Source organism: Leptodactylus fuscus, chromosome 2 (genome assembly GCF_031893055.1).
Source record: "Leptodactylus fuscus isolate aLepFus1 chromosome 2, aLepFus1.hap2, whole genome shotgun sequence".
Classification (NCBI taxonomy): domain Eukaryota; kingdom Metazoa; phylum Chordata; class Amphibia; order Anura; family Leptodactylidae; genus Leptodactylus; species Leptodactylus fuscus.
This window is the reverse complement of record NC_134266.1, coordinates 52,923,001-52,940,198: the sequence shown is the minus strand read 5'-3', so window position 1 is coordinate 52,940,198 and position 17,198 is coordinate 52,923,001. Positions and strand designations below refer to the sequence as shown.

The window sequence follows — 17,198 nt, the reverse complement described above, 5'->3', positions numbered from 1 at the left end:
TGAAAGTAACTACTTTTTATCTATAGTGACATCATCGAAATTCATCTATAGTTTTAAAGATTAGAAACGCTCTTTACATTTTGTTGCAGACTTTGCTGAGTTTTTTGAGTCAAAGTCAAGAGTGGATTTAATAGAAAAGAGAAGTGTAAGTATATACTCAAGTATAAGCCGAATTTTTCAGCACCCAGCAACTACTGCACCCAAAAACTCCGACTATTTTAATTTTTGAAATTTTCCAGTAGCTTCTGCATTTCCCCCCTCGGCTTATACTCCAGTCAATAAGTTTTCCCAGTTTTTTGTGGTAAAATTAAGGGCCTCGGCTTATATTCCGGTCGGCTTATACTCGAGTATATACGGTACTTCTTATATATTATCCATCCCTTTTCTCTTGAGTTTGGCTGAAAAAACCGCTGCAAAATCTGCTATAAAGAAAACTGCTTTTCCGCAATGTGGGACCTTAACCTAAAGCACTTATTTACACAAATAGTTAAACTAGTTCTCATTTTCTTTAACTTCAGGTGCTTATGGAGTGGTGCTTAAATGTCGACACAAGGTAAGAACTATTTGCAGATGTTACATTTTATTTTGCAACACTTTGTACTGATATTTTTAATGCCGAAGATAGAATTGTAATGTAATGTAAATGGTAGGCAGTGAAAACTTCTATACTAATAACATAGCTGCATATTCATATCTAGCCTCTAGGCCTGGGGTCGGCACGGCAGATTGGGCTGGGAGGAAGCAAGTAAACTCCAGTAAGGGTTAGCTGGACTGACAACAGCCAGACAAGGAAGGAGCAAGTGGACGATGAGCTATCTGAAGAGAATGTCTTCACACTAGCACTGCGTCAGGTCAGGAAGGAGCAAACCAATTAATAAATCATCGGCCCTTGACTGGATCAGTGGTATTCCCTTAAATAACTCATAGGCCTGCTGTGCTCGCTGCTCCCTGTATTGCTGGACTCCATGGTCAACCCTTGGACAACCATGGACATGATCATGGAAAACCCTTGCTGGAGTTTACTTGCTTCCTCCCAGCCAGGTCTGTATATACATCTACAGTAGGTAAATGATTTTCTTTTTTCTTTTTTTTCTTTATAGTTTGGGTATTTTGTCTTGTGTAAAGTATGAAGGGACAGACAGCAATCCTTGGAAAGAACTCCTGGCTGCACCAGCCATGTGTAAGATATATTATGCACAGGACTGCTGTAGCCAGGAGCCTAGACCCACTTCTGCAGCCTTCCCTTCTTCATTCTTCTATGGCACTGCTTCAACCTCTTCATTCCGAATAAGTGTAAGGGATAAAGAGGGTGCAGTAGTCCTACGTAGGAGATGGAGGGGTGGGGTGCATCATAGGAATGTAAGCCACTTTACTACACAAAGAAGGGCACATGGGTCAGTGTTTGTCTTTTTTTAATAAATAGTAGATGTCTTTAATAGCATCCAGTGAACATATGAACTCAGCATTAGGCCAGCCTCACGGGGAAGTAAAACTAACATACTGATGCTCTGTATTACAGCCGTAAACCCATAATATAACTTCCATTTAGGGAAGCTTTCAAGTATTGCACAGCACACCGGACACCTCATCTTTGACTTCCCTACCTCTGCTCTTGGCTATAACAAAAGTCAGTAAAATGCTGGGGTTTGAAGTATTAGGCCCCCTCCCCCATTCTTTATTTTTTTACTCCCACTAATACAGTTCAAGTACAAAAAGTCAACGGAACTATGGTTTCATTGGGGTAAGTAAGGATACCCTAATGACTATTGATATTCATATTGTCCATATTGTTCTCAATGATGAAATCAGAAAGGTGAGAATTTGAGGTAGAAATAACTATGTGGATGGAAATAGATGGGAAAACAAGGGTTGACATATGGAAAGGGAGAGGGTAATTAAACAAAGTGTAGAGGTGAAACAAAACCGACATATACAAAGAGCCTGCACACATCCTTAATGGTGGCTCCCCTTCTTTAGTCATAGGAGGAAGACACTGGGGAAGAGAAGCTTCAGCTCAGGAGGGCTTGGTATAACCATGTATTCAAGGGTACATAACTGGAAAGCTGACAGTGCTCTGAATTCAGCGCACGGTCGGCTTTCGGGCGGTATATAAAACCATATATGCATGAGGACATGAAAGTTCCTCTTTAACTCCATGCAAAATATCTTTCGTGCACACAAGGTAACACTCGGGCTCTGGCCATTGTGAACCCTTAAATTGTCACAATGCACTTAAAAGTATTCAAGATGCCATAAGTATCTGGCATATAGATGGACTGTATTCTCACATGTGGATGCCTCCACTATGTGCAGGTGACAGGTGAACTTTATAGAGTATTTGTAGTAGTGTAGGCCTTGTCAAGGTATTTTTTTTACATATGAGCAAGTCAATGCTAATGTAACCTTTTCTGAGAGAAGATTGGTGTCTACATAGGCTGGGAATCAGTCATATCTCAGCAACCAAATGCAAAACGCGTACAGGAATTCAATCAGAGCTTTCTGCTACATCTATTATGTTCATCTTGAAAGGTGCCATAGTCTGAATGGAAAACTGAAATACCAACTTTACTGCATAGAGAGGATTTCATTTCAGGCCAAGTGCCAGTTTAATAATCCCCTATATTTAACTCCTTAAGGACATTGCATTTTGAGCCAAAAGGACACAGTGATTTCTTTTTTTTTCTTTTTAAATTCTTACGCTAGGTTCACACTAGCATTCGGGTTTATGTTTTTCAGGTCCACTTGGAGACCAGAAAAACGGAAACTCTATCTGATTAAAAAAGCAGTTACCTGCAGGAACCCGCAGACTCCATAGACTACAATGGGGTCTGCCGGGTTTCCACCTAAAATTAACAGAGAGAAAAGTGCTGCTTAAAGGGCATTTCTTTCTGCAGATTTTAAGTGGAAGGGGGGCAGAGTCCCTGAAAGGTCGCACAATGACCATATCCTTAGCTGCATTCTGAAAGCCATAATTTTTTTTATTTTTCGTACAATGTAGCCATCAAAGGGTTTGCTTTTTGTAAGATGAGTTATGGTTTTCAATGCCTTAGAATTTATTAAGACTAGCTTTTTTTTACACTGATCTTAGTCAGTAGTGCACTGAAAATTTAGGAAATATGAGAAATTTGGAAACTAAAAACAGCTTTATTTATTATTGTGTAAAACAATTGTTCTCTCATTTAAAATATTATGTGACCGATTTCTAATAACGCTTCAACTGGTACCTTATATATAAGGAGTCAGCCCTCTCCAGGTAGGTGTATGTTAATAGTGGACATTCATTGCTTATGTAGTTGCTCCTCACAGTTAGCCATAGGTGTGTATATAAAAACACCACCACACCAAGACATAATACACACTGATCCCATTGTCACTGCATCAGGATCAGGTAACAGTGTATATCTCATAGGTTGGATCAGGTACTGAGGGGATATTTTCATTGCAATCCCTTTGGCTGGTCACCATAAGTTAGAACCCAGCAGTCTGATGATAGCCACCCACATATTATTTCTCTATGATTTTATGGCCTCTTGGGCACTATTTGGACTTTGGGTGGTGGGATCCTGAAGACACATCACCCTGTCCTTGGGTTCTTTCATCAGACCCTTAGCTGTCATGGAATTGTATTTTTTTCCAGAGGTGCCTTGAGTCTAAAAGGGTTCGGGTTAGATGCTGGGGTAGCTTTTGACTCAATCTTTTAAGGGGTAAAATGATCAGGATCAAAGTTACCTCGAACCTCAACTGTTGAAGAAAGGTATCTGACACCAGCTGCTGATGGTGCGGACACTCCTGAGCCCGTGCCACCGCTGTGCCATTAATGTATGATGGTTCACAGATTCACAGGAACAACCCAGCCGCTACATATTTCCTTTGCAGAACAGGAAGGGTTTACCGTACCCTACAAGTTCTCTAAGTGCAGTTCCCATTGGATAGCAGATAACTAAAGGCATGTTTTTGATGCCATGTTGATGCTTTTTTTTTTTTAAACAAACCTACACCCTATTTAGGGATCCTCACCAATCTCTCTATGGCACACATTCTGTCATATAAGAGTATACAGTGTAGCAGTAATCTAACAACCTATGTTGGTGGTTACATAATAGCTGGTTACATATAAGCTCATATAGATAGATATTTTGGCCTCATATTTTTGCTTTCTTGTTATATTTGTAATCTGATCTGTGTAATACAGGGTTAATGATTTACTAGTCCTCTGGCTAATTTTGTTCTACCCGCACGCCTCTGCAGGTTTCATGTGGAATGAAGCACATGCAGTAACCTGTGAATATTTCATGAAGGTAATCGATGGGGGTGTGGAAAATGTTTGTTATTAGCACGGTCTTAATATTGACACTACGCGCAACGCTGGGAGCCTTCCTGCTGAGACACCAACGTGTGTACATCAATAGAGCTGTTTAGGTTCTGTGACCTAGACTGCTCTTCATTAACCAATGTGACTAAAGTAGAACTTTGCCATAGCAGTCAGCTCATTGACTAGAGTTGTGGAAAATGCTGCTAGAGAAAGATTAGATCAACTGTTACTGTTGAAAAAACTCCCAGCATTCCTGGACAGCTGCAGGCGTTCTGGCTTTCACAACATCTGGAGGCGACAATGGCTGTAGACAGTTATCATGTGAGTGAATAAGAATATACATGTAGGGTCATAGTACAATAGGGTCCAGTTCCAGGCCCAGGCTCTGTCACTATAACGGTAAGTTCACACGGGGTATTTTGGTCAGGATTTTGAGGCCGTATCTGCCTCAAAATCCTGACCAAAAAGACGGCTCTCATTGAGTTCCATAGGAGCTGGTCAGTTCTTTTTCTCCGGGAGGTGTTTGTTCCGGCTCCCGGAAAAAAGAAGCGACTTGCTCACTCTTTTAGGTGGATTCGCAATGCAAATCTGCCTTAAGACACTCCCTCCTCCCAACTAGGCCCATTCATTTGAGCCTAATCTGGAGCAGAGTGCGACAGAGTCGCAGCTACCTGTATTTTGGTTCAGAACCTGAAGTGGCCTCCGCCTCAGGTTCCAGACCAAAAAACCCCATGTGAACTTAACCTAATAGTCCGAGAGTTCAAGAAGAAGGCAACTGTGTTTGCAGCTGAATTTGGCGCCATTTACTTTCCTCTATGGTCTCCTGGTGCTGTTGCCTTCAGACACTTGTTTTTTGCGGTCTGTAAATGTAAATATTGCAGTGGATACTATCCAGATCACTCGCGAAGTCAAGCTCTTGTATGTGGATAAAGTGTACAACCCTTTGAGGTTCTCTTTCAGTTTCCTTTGCTTTTTTACACTCTTCAAAAAAAAAAAAAAAATTAAAACAGGAATTGGGAAAAAAAAGGAATTGTTCAGATCAAATGAAAATCTCTATGTGTGAATGTAATGTGATATATGTAAGTAATGATAATATTGGAGCAAAAGCAAAAGTTTATTAGGGAAAACTGCACATTCAGTGGAGGCTCAAGTACCCTGTTTGGCCACTTCTAGACTGAATACAAGATGAGATATAGTTGGGCCATGACGATTCAGTAGGTTATCCTTCGCTACATTTGGCCATAGATATTGCACACTTGTAGGTTGTGAAATTGGCAACCCAGCCGATCCCATAAATGCCGGTCCCATAAATGCACAAATGGAGATAAATCTTGCAACTGGGCAAGTCAAGGAAGTGTTTTAATTTGGAGGAGACATTCCTTGCTGTGTGTGGACAAGCATTATCCTGCTCAAAATGGTAAGTTACAATCCTTGCCATGAGAGACAAAATATAGCCACAGGATGTCCTTCACATATTGCTGTGGTGTTAGTGTCCATTGTATTACTACAACGGGTGACTGACTGTTGTATACGATGACTCCATACATCATAACACCAGCAGTTGGGCAGTGTGTTGCTCCACAACAACGGCAGACATGTCAACTCATCCAGATTTCAGCCTTCTCACTTGATGACCTCATAGTCTAGTCTAATGAATACTAATAAGGAGGTTGCTGGGGTCCCCCAATTTCTTATATTCTATTTATCCCCCCCCCCCCACAGTGACCTCTAATTATGGTGTATGGAAGACAATCACTCTACTACTTGAGCCACTGCCTCTGTTATCCTCAATAGAAGGTTTTTCTTTACCAAAAATTGACCATAATATGTTTGCTATTACTAATAGAAAATCGTTCCATTGCGAATAATGAAAGCTATGGCTGGTTTGCATGTATCCTCATTAGGTGATGATCATGGGTTCAAACCCCCATCATACATGAAAAATTACAGTACATTAATGTCTAAAATATTTTTAGTTTTTTTTCCTTTTTCTTTTAGTAATAAGAGATTATATATATTTTAGAAATTATTAAAACACAATGGATACTAAATTACCAGAAACCCATTTTAATAATGTGTAAATTTGTGTCACAAAACAGGAAGTATCAGACCTACACGGTGTCACCATAACCGCTACAAACAACTCAATAAAATTACCGCAACATGTAACATGTTCATTAATTGGCACACTTTTTTTATTTAACCATTAACAATCTGGGATCTAATATAGTTATATGGGGTCTGAGTATATATAGTTGTGCCCTTGACAATGCCTTTTTTGCTTTTGCCATGAAATCCCATCTGAAGGGCTCTCCCAAGCTGATGTCTTTGTAAAGGCGGGATTGAAGCACTGCCTGTGAGGCCTCCATACTTTCACTCGATTGTCGGTGGATCCCAAACAGAACCTGGATTTGTTGCTAAAGACTATACGGTTCCAGTTTTTAGCAGCCTAGGTTTCTCATTCGCAACACTACTGCAAACAAGGGCAGAGATGGCTGGATGTCAACATATAATGAGCGCCATGACACCACATTTTCCTCTTGCTCATGCTTGTCCGCGGATCAAACAATCCTTTCTACTAGTGGGACGTCTGGGCTGTGTGGAACCTGTTGACCATGTCTATGTGCCCTCACCTAACTACTTCTCCAAATGCCTCCTAACATCTGGATTAGTGGTGTGGTTTCTGTCATAAATGGTAACCACAGCATCGGCTCCATCATCTCAGTGGTGACCAATGGACCCCTTGACTTGGGTTATGCCTCAGTCTCTGTTGCTTTGATGGGAAAAGTAGTTCTGCACACTGTGCTATTCTTTGTGTGAAAGATGACAGCATCTGCCACCAAGCCTTCTGATGAAATCTCCATCGGCGATGTGACCATTAGATGTAACCTCTTCTATAAAAATAAAAAATGCCTGACTTATCAGTTGTATATCGGTAAGTGTCAGATAGCATGCTGCTGTAGATTTTCAGGCACGTTCCTTAATAATTCTCTGAATCTGTTTCTATAGTAACTGTCTGGGATTGCCACCAAGTTTAATGCTGCTAAATGTATTCGTACACTTAAACTGCATTATTTTTACCTAAAGGAAAAAAATACCATAGAATAGATTTTTAGGTTGAATTTTAGCTCAAAAATAGAAGGGCTTTTCTCATCTAAGGGTGTCACCATGTGTACACATAAAATGACACACTTACGTGTTACCTGAATGCAATAGCGTAACAGTATGACAATGGCAATGCTTCACATAAACCCTGGGTGGACATGCTGCAGAATTTCTACTGGAAATATAGTAGTAGTAGTAGGGGTAACTATGGGGGCAAATACAATTGGGGATCATAAGTGGCTCCACTCCTACACATATGATGTAGGACAGGTTGTGGCAGTGGAAGAAGTAACCCTAGGTTTACACCTGCATTCGGGTTTCCATTTGTGGAGTACCCTTGGGGACCTCACACCCCATAGACTATAATGGGGTTCGCTAGAGAAAAATGGCAGAGAAATGTTAGGGCCACAGTAAGAAATTATACCTGTGCTGGAATCCATGGAGCAGCGTCTATTGAAGGAGACAACTGGATTTGGTGGAAGTGAAAGGTCCTCTGTAGATGTTGTTGCTTATGATATTTTCTTGAGAGAAAGAGTTGCCAGACATCTTGTTTCACAGATGATCACATATTGATGGTATATCCTAAGGAAAGTATTATAGCCAAGTGTGATATTGGCTCAATGTTTAGGATTGTTGCCTCTTAAAATTGGTTTATATGAGGTACCTGGACTGAAATGAACGTCGACTTGTAGTTGGCTTAGATTTCAAGCAACTAGCTTGGATGAATCTGACAGGCGCACGCCATGTCCCTTTTAAGAAAAAGTAGCCATTTTCTTTTTAACAAAATTTTTTAAACTTTGTATGCCTTGTATGCCAGAAAATTGGCATATAAGGCATAATAACGCTGCAACATTGTCAGTAAAAGTGCTGGGTAATATGTTGTCACTATATAAGTAGGAGCAATAAATAAATCTATAATATCTGTTAATGGTAAATTGTAAAATACCCAATGGCACATTCTAGTTTTTCTTTTTGCTGAGGTTGTACTTTAGACTTGCTGTGCATTTTCTGGAGCAGGCTTCAGGCTTGGTATTTTTGTGTTTTGTTTGCCATTGTCATGACCTTGTATAAACAATGTCCAAAAGATGAATTGTAATTGGGTTTCACTACCCGAAGTCCAATCTTTTTTCTTGCTCAGTCTAATCTATTAACCCAACAAGTTAAAAACTGCTGCTTCTGCTTATTGCATAAATCCCCAATTACTTTTCATCTAACCCAGTTTGTCTATACAAATAATTGTGTATTGTGAGCTACTGGGGGTGCAGTATCTAACAAGCTGTGGACCCTGAGGGGGCCCCAGAAGTCCCTCTGCCGCATAAAATATAGCACTATTCTAAATGGCACAAGGTAGGTAAGGCCCCACTACTGAATTTGCATTGGGGACCAGAAGCCTCAAGTTATACCTCTGCTAAATTGGACATCATAATTATTATAGGGCATCATGGCCCAGAGTCTTCTCTATAAACTCTCTATAAATTTACTGCAAAAAGCTTTTGCACTAAAGGACTCATCGTTACCTTGTATTATATGATTGCCTCTTGACTTCAATGGTTCATGCAGTCTTCTCACCAGCTGCTGGTGAATTAGCCTGTTGTCTAATATTTGGGGTTATTTGGCTTGGGAAAAAAAGATGGCTAAGAGGCTACCTATAATCTTGTGTGTGTGTGTGTGTGTGTATGTATGTATGTATATATATATATATATATATATATATATATATATATATATATACACGCTGTAATATGGGAGCATCCTTTAGTTTAGTTCTAGAGGAAAGAAAATTTTTACACAAACATAGAAATGGTTTCTTTACAGTGAGATTATGGAACTCTCTACCAGAGAGAGTTGTAATGGAGAATTAAAGGGAGTCTATCAATGCATGTGTCATTATTTAAATGGCACCATGTTGGAATAGCTTTTATAAAGGCTATTCATCTCCTATCTTTATTTTCCATGTCCTTGCTGCTGTTTTCAAGTTTTCTACTTTTTTTGCTTTATGTAAATTATGCTCAGAGAGCAGATGGGATGTTCACCCTGGGCTCCGAGCACAGCTTCGTCATCCCCCGCACTGACACCTATATCTGCTTCTTTTTCCACCACTTCACTGCATCAGAAGCCAACGTTCTCCTCTTCAGGATTGAAATCCTGCACATGCCCTATCGGTTTTGCCACTTCAGGTTTGGGCAAATCTGACAGCACATATTCCGCCCACCTGCTGTGATCGAATCAAGATGGCAGGTGGAACATGTGCTCTTTGTCTTGCCCAAAACTGAAATGGTAGAGTTGACATGACAGCACATGCGTGAGATTTCTACCACCCGGAAACTCGATATCAAAGGGTCTTGAGCTAAGCACCATCATACCTTTAGATAGACCAACAGATGCAATATTTCCTCGAAAACATTGCTTTTATAAATATGCAAATGAGGCTCAAACCCAGTGGGTTGTGCCAGACTCTCCAAGTGCGTCAGACTTGAAAATCTGAGGTTTAGGTACATCCTATTGCACTTGAGGCTCAGTGCACTGTACCTGGTTTGATACTGTTTTCTGTTGACCCTTCCCTTGAAAAACCTTCACTATTTTGTATTATTCTGTTAATGGCTTATGACATTGTTTCTAATCTTATTCCTTTTGTTTTCATCCCTTTCATCACTTTAGTCCATTCATTTCTTACATTCCCACATCCAGTATAAATTGTGCTTTTAGTAGATAAAACTGTTCAAAACAAATCAGAGTGTTGAAGGTTAAGCTTATTTTATTATTATTGTTTTTTATATTGTAAAAATCAGGAAATTTGCCAACCGCTTCCTTTAAATGTTTCATACCGAGAGACACAATAAGCCGTGAGGTCAACCAGACATTATTTTAAAACAATATAAAAATCTAAAAAAACAAAAGCTAACAGCATAGTACGGTTAGTTGTGTATTTCCGGAGAGTAATAGCCTGAAAATCCAGTCACTTGATTGTTCAGCAAGTTAAGATTGACTGGTTTAACCTACGGTAAAACTTTTTGGTAAACTTTTTAGTGAATTGTTGCACATATTTTAATACAATTAGGTTTTGATGCGGTTTTATTGCTGTTTTGATACAGTTGTGTTATAGCTCTTAGCATACAGAAAATTGTGAGGGCGATTGCCCATTGTTGGCTCTGTAGTTTCATTTACATTTTATTATACAATGATTAAGTAAAAAGTCACCAACAAAGTCACCATCCTTTTGGCACCAGGAGCCGTAATACTGACGCATGTGCAATAGTTTTTACCTATCTGTTCCAAATGTCTAAAATTCCTTTAAGGCCAGGGACACACATGGTGTAAATGCCACGGTGACAAAATCCACTGCGTTTTACAGCCACTGTAAATTCCGGTGAATCCCATACACACATTGCAGAAAAATATGTGCAACGTAGACGATGCAGTTTCCAAAACTGTTTTTTTTTTTTACTGCGGTCGGCTTTGACGGTCCTTAGCCTAAATGGGTTTTCCAGGATTATGATATTGATCACCTACCCATAGAATATTTCAGCAGTATTAGGTTTGTGGGGGTCTGCACCTGACACCAGTGCCACTCCTCTCATGAGGCGGTGCTATGCCAGGGCCCCAGGGAGGGCGGCATTTTTGCTTACCTAAGCCAGTCCAGGACAAGCTGTACTGGACTGGCTTAGTACTGAGCGGTGGCTTGGGGAGGCCGCTGGAGCAGCGCTGCTCCAGCGGCCACCCCTCACGCTCAGGCAGAGAGCAGGTCCTCTCCCTACCTGCGAACGCCGCTAAGCCACGCCCCCTTCGCTCTGCCACGCCCCCTCCGCTCCACCCCCTCCGCTTTCTGTCGTCCGCCTCGGGCGGCGAAAAAGGAAGGTTCACCCCTGGCACCCCTACCGATTAGCTGATTGAAAGGGTTGCAGCCAGAGGTCGCCTGTACAGGCATCATAGATGTGTGGGCAGGGAAATGTATGTTCTGAAAAAAGTCTTGTGTTTTTAATATTCATGAGACTTTTCCATTCTGTTGAGGATTGCTACTGACTACATCGGCAGCAAAGTAATACTATGGCAAATAACAAAACTACTAATTGCAGCCAATGGTAATGAGCTTTGTTATTCCACAGCCGACAGCAGATGTACGAGGGCAGTAGAGAGATGACAGTGGAGAGGCCGAATGCAATGTAGCAGTGGAGGAGTGACTATATCTCACATACGTTGATAGACTAAGTTCCACAACGACGAATAACATAGTGGCTGGAAGGGGGTTACATGGGGCGGTGAGGATCATTATATGGGATTATGCAATTAATAAGTGTAACCCTTACACCACCACACTGAACCTCCAATACAGAATGTAGTAGTCTTCTACTGTGAAGCGAAGCTTTTCATAGCGCCCAGTGATGATGCTGAGCTGAGAGGTCGCTCTGACAACTTTGCATTAGGATATAATGTTTAATTTCCCTGCATTGCCATTCCCCCAAACCACTACCAACCTGTAATCCATATAGTATAGAAACAGTCTGACAATGATAATAAACTGTTTTATGGCCAGTTCTAAATAATGAAGACAAATAACTATGACCACTGCTTGCAAATGTCAGAAGTCATAGGCGTGAAGCCACTCTCTATAACTGTCAAGCTGACATACAGTAGCTGTCTTATGGGGCTGTAAGGAAGTGAAGCTTAACCTTCTTAGTTAAGCAATCTTAGGAGGTTGACTTTAAATAGGCGAGACAGTATAGCATCCCCTGTGTGGTCATATAACATGGTGGTTATTAGATGCGCATTTTTCACTGACTGTTGTGCAATGTGTTGATTACTCTGCTATCTTACCGTTGCATTTTGCAAGGCGGAACTGTAGTTGCACCCAAGTGTTACTTTGACATGTTCTGTGGTATGATCCCATGCCAGTTGCAGCATGACGTTTAGGATACACAAGGATGAAGATCCGTGATATAAAAGCAGCTTTCAGGGGCAGTCAATATGGAAAGCAGTTTGTGAGCAATGTCCATCCGGTCAGTTTAGTCCAATCCGACCTGTGACGTGGTACTGCGTCATGCCAAGTCATTGAGTGCAGAACGGAAGGTCAACAAAAGTGATGCCTCATTGCTGCGTGAAAACTTTGGATGTCTGAGGTTTTTTTGCTGTGCTGTGACCTTATCGTACTTTGTGTGTTCCGGTATATGAACTTCTGGGGTTTTTTTTAGTTCTGACCTGACAATACTGCTCTACCAGTCTGTACGAGACATAACCATCGGCTGTATAGCTAGCCTGGTTAGGTTAAAGGGCAGCAAATAGAAGGAGCACTGTTTGACCTGACTGTTCTTGAGACTGGTTTCACCCTGTGACTTCTGGTGTATGAAGGCAGCGGCCATAGTTGTTGTTTATGATTATTCAGAATCAGCCGGCAGATACATTATTAACATTGTGAACTTGTCACCATCAGCGAAGACAAGTTGACGTGAGTTTGAAGCGGTAGATCCTGATGGCAGGTTCCTTTAATCTATAGTTTAGTATGTATAGATTAACATGCTGTCATACACGTTACTACTATACAATTATCTTATTACATTTTCAGGAGCAGATGATATTTTTTCAGTGCAACGCCTGGATGATGACTAGGATTTAGCTGTTACCTTTGTATATCGCCTTCCTTGGCCTCTGGCAATTTCTTGCAGCAGAGACATTTACCAGAATGCTGACATTACACATGAGATCCAGATTTAGTTTCTGATAAACACATGAAGTTTCGGTTTTGTGGGCAGTGATACAAATACGTTAAAAGGCTCAATTCATGATGTATTTACTGTCAATAATACTGATACGTCAGATCCCGACATGTCTGCACTTATTGTATTGTTAATTCATGGCTTGTGAAGGAGTAATTGTTTACTTTCTGGTCCTAAGATTTAAAGGGGATGTCCCATTAAGAACACTGATCCTGTATGTATGGGATAGAGAATAAGTGTCATAATACTGAAAGGGCCCAACTGCTGGGTCTCACAGCGATCATGAGACTGAGGCATTGAAAGTCCCCCAATGTGCCCTCCTTGTGCATGGAGTGCCAGCTCGTGATAAAAAAAAGGTCTGTTAGTGCTAGTAATGGGTTAATAAGTACACCCATATACAGTTAGCAGTTTTTGGAGTGATTTCTGGGTGTCTCTGGGAGCTGCTGGCATCCTCTGTGTTTGTTTACACGGTGTAACTTCCTGATGTGCAGCTTCCTGTGTAGCTTCCACACTACCTACCTCTCACTCCATTACAGCCCCCCTCCCTGTCTCCCTTGCTAAGCTATCCCTCCCACTACTAGCCCCTCCCCATCCCTGCTAAACTATCCCATCCATTACTAGCCCTTCCCTCTCCCCCTAGCTAAGCTAGCCTGCCCACTACTAGCCCCTCCCCGTTCCTCTAACTAAGCTATCCCACCAACTACTAGCCCCACTCACCCCCCAACCTGCATGCAGGGTTTTTCTGTCCGCTTGAGAAGTCGGACATCTTCTCTTGCGGACAGGGAAGGACGGGCACGGAGTGCAAAAGAACGCACCCGATGCCCATTCAAATGAATGACAGGTGTCACGGACACAGCTAGTGTCCGCTCCTAATGTCCGTGACAGATTTTGAGCGGACACTAGGAGCGGACACTACATGTCAGACACCGACGGTAGTGTGAACGCCCCCTAATATATAGTTCTATGGGAAAAGATCCAGAAAACTTGTTATATTTCTATTTTAGTTCCTGATTAGTCTCCAATTTAGGAGTCCAGTGGGCGGTCCTGCTGTGTGATTGACAGTTATCTCTGTATACTTTATTATTCAAGGTTAACTGTCACTGAGTAGGACCGCCCACTGGACCCTTGTGCACAGAATGAGCAGAAATTAAAATGAATTACAAGTCCCCACAAACTTGTATATCAATCTGCTGATCTAACCCTGCTCTATACCATGCTGTCTGCAGATTGTAGTATATGGTCAGTGTGACTGGTTCCTTTAACTAATATAATATATTACATATCTGTAGGTGTGTATCTGAAATTCTGCATATATAGATAGTCTATGGTTTACAGGAAATATATTTTTCTCGGTTTTCTTTCAAAAGCAGTAAATAGTGTGCAGGAACTATATACCTTACTCTGTATATATTCAAAGCATTGCAGATGCAGTTTGTATTTTGCATGGAATTCAATGTTTAACTTTGCTGCAGTCCTTTTGCTAAGCTACATTGTTGGCCAAAAGTATTGGCACCCCTGCAATTCTGTCAGATAATACTCATTTTTTTTTTTCAGAAAATTATTGCAATCACAAATTCTTTGGCATTATTATCTTCATTTAATTTGTCTTCAATGGAAAACCACAAAAAGAATTGTCAAAAAGCCAAATTGGATATAATTCCACACCAAACATAAAAAAGGGGATGGACAAAAGTATTGACACTGTTTGAAAAATCATGTGATGCTTCTCTCATTTGTGTAATTAACAGCACCTGTTACTTACCTGAGGCACCTAACAGGTGGTGGCAATAACTAAATCACATTTACAGCCAGTTGAAATGGATTAAAGTTGACTCAAACTCTGTGCTGTGTCCTTGTGTGTACCACATTGAGCATGGAGAAAAGAAATAAGACCAAAGAACTGTCTGAGGACTTGAGAAGCAAAATTGTGAGGAAGCATGAGCAATCTCAAGGATACAAGTCCATCTCCAAAGACCTGAATGCTCCTGTGTCTACCGTGCGCAGTGTCATCAAGAAGTTTAAAGCCCATGGCACTGTGGCTAACCTCCCTAGATGTGGACAGAAAAGAGAAGTTGACGAGAGATTTCAACGCATTTGTACGGATGGTGGATAAAGAACCTCGACTAACATCCAAACAAGTTCAAGCTGCCCTGCAGTCCGAGGGTACAACAGTGTCACCCCGTACTATCCGTCAGCATCTGAATGAAAAGGGACTGTATGGTAGGATACCCAGGAAGACCCCACATCTTACCCAGAGACATAAAAAAGCCAGGCTGGAGTTTGCTAAAATTTACCTGAGAAAGTCAAAAACGTTTTGGAAGAATGTTCTCTGGTCAGATGAGACAAAAGTAGAGCTTTTTGGGAAAAGGCATCAACATAGAGTTTACAGGGAAAAAAAAAGAGGCCAGTCAGACATGGCGGAGGTTCCCTGATGTTTTGGGGTTTCTTTGCTACCTCTGGCACTGGACTGCTTGACCATGTACATTGCATTATTAAGTCTGAAGACTACCAACAAATTTTGCAGCATAATGTAGGGCCCAGTGTAAGAAAGCTGGGTCTCCTTCAGCGGTCATGGGTCGTCCAGCAGGACAATGACTCAAAACACACTTCAAAAAGCACTAGAAAATGGTTTGAGAGAAAGAACTGGAGACTTCTAAAGTGGCCAGCAATGAGTCCAGACCTGAATCCCATAGAACACCTGTGGGGGAGAGATCTCTTGATGGCAGTTTGGAGAAGGCCCCCTTCACATCTCAGGGACCTGGAGCAGTTTGCCAAAGAAGAATGGTCTAAAATTCCAGCAGAGCATTGTAAGAAACTCATTGATGGTTACTGGAAGCCGTTGTTCACAGTTATTTTCTCTAAAGGTTGTGCTACCAAGTATTAGTCTGAGGGTGCCAATACTTTTGTCCGGCCCATTTTTGGAGTTTTGTGTAAAATGATCAATGATTTGACTTTTTTTTCATTCTTTTTTGTGTTTTTTCATTACAAGCAAAATAAATGAAGATAATACCAAAGAGTTTGTGCTTGTAATCATTCTCTGGAAGAAACTGAGTATTATCTGACAGAATTGCAGGGGTGCCAATACTTTTGGCCAACACTGTATAGGGTTTTCATCCTATGAATGTTTCATATTGATCTATCCATAGGATCGGTTATCAGTGTCTGGTCTATGGGGGGTTCCGGCACCCTGACAAGCTGTTTTGGTTGTTTAGGGACTGGAAGCTGCTGCAATGGATAGGGAGTACAAGCAGCTTTACTCATATTCAGGTAACAGGATCAGACCTGCAGCCCTGTCCACCATGTAGTAGTAGTGGTGCCGAGGTACTGCAGTTCTACTCTCATTAGCTCTCATTGCTGGATGGTGCTGGAACAGCTGATTTGATCAGAGCAGGGTGCAGGTGTTGGATCTCTAGTGATAAAAGGTTATGGGATTCTCAAACAGATACTCAAATCCATTTTTTATGGATAAAATCTGTGATAAGATAATCCTTTAATAGTCCTACCATTGGGAACTTCAGTGTGTTATAGCAGCATGAATAATACAGTAATATAATACAAGAAAGAACACATACAAGCTCAGACTAGTAGATAGAAAAAGATACTAGGAGTCATAGCAATTAAAAAGAAAAAGAAAAAAACTTCAGGATCATTTAGTTCTCTGTGTGGAGTGATCTTCGCTTAGCCTGATGTAGATTATACAGCCTGACTGCGGCTGGGAGGAAGGATCTCCTATAGCGCTCCTTCTCACACTTGGGGTGAAGCAGTCGGTCACTGACAGTACTGCCCAGTGCTATCATGGTCTCATACATGGGATGGGAGTTTTTCTCCAGCATGGAGGTCACCACCTACAGTATCCTTCTGTCACCCACCACCTGTACCGGGTCCAGGGAGCTCCCCAGGACAGAGTTGGCCCTTCTGATCAGTCTATCAAGTCTATTCCTATCCCTGGTTGGTATGCTACTCCACCAGCAGGCCACTCAAAATAAGATGGCTGATGCTACCATAGAGTTTAAAAAGGCCTTAAGAAGTGCCCCCTGGACGCCAAAGGCCCTCAGCCTCCTGAGCAGGTAAAG

At 41.4% G+C, this 17,198-nt stretch overlaps 1 protein-coding gene across 2 annotated transcripts in view; it reads left to right on the top strand.

Moving 5' to 3' along the window:
* CDKL5 (cyclin dependent kinase like 5) overlaps positions 1-17,198 on the top strand; it is a 257,239-nt gene that overhangs the window by 119,072 nt on the left and 120,969 nt on the right. For both annotated transcript variants that reach the window (XM_075263752.1, XM_075263751.1), the window contains exon 4: positions 519-553. In XM_075263752.1, the coding sequence (XP_075119853.1) occupies positions 519-553 (35 nt within the window). The remainder of the gene's footprint in view (positions 1-518; positions 554-17,198) is intronic.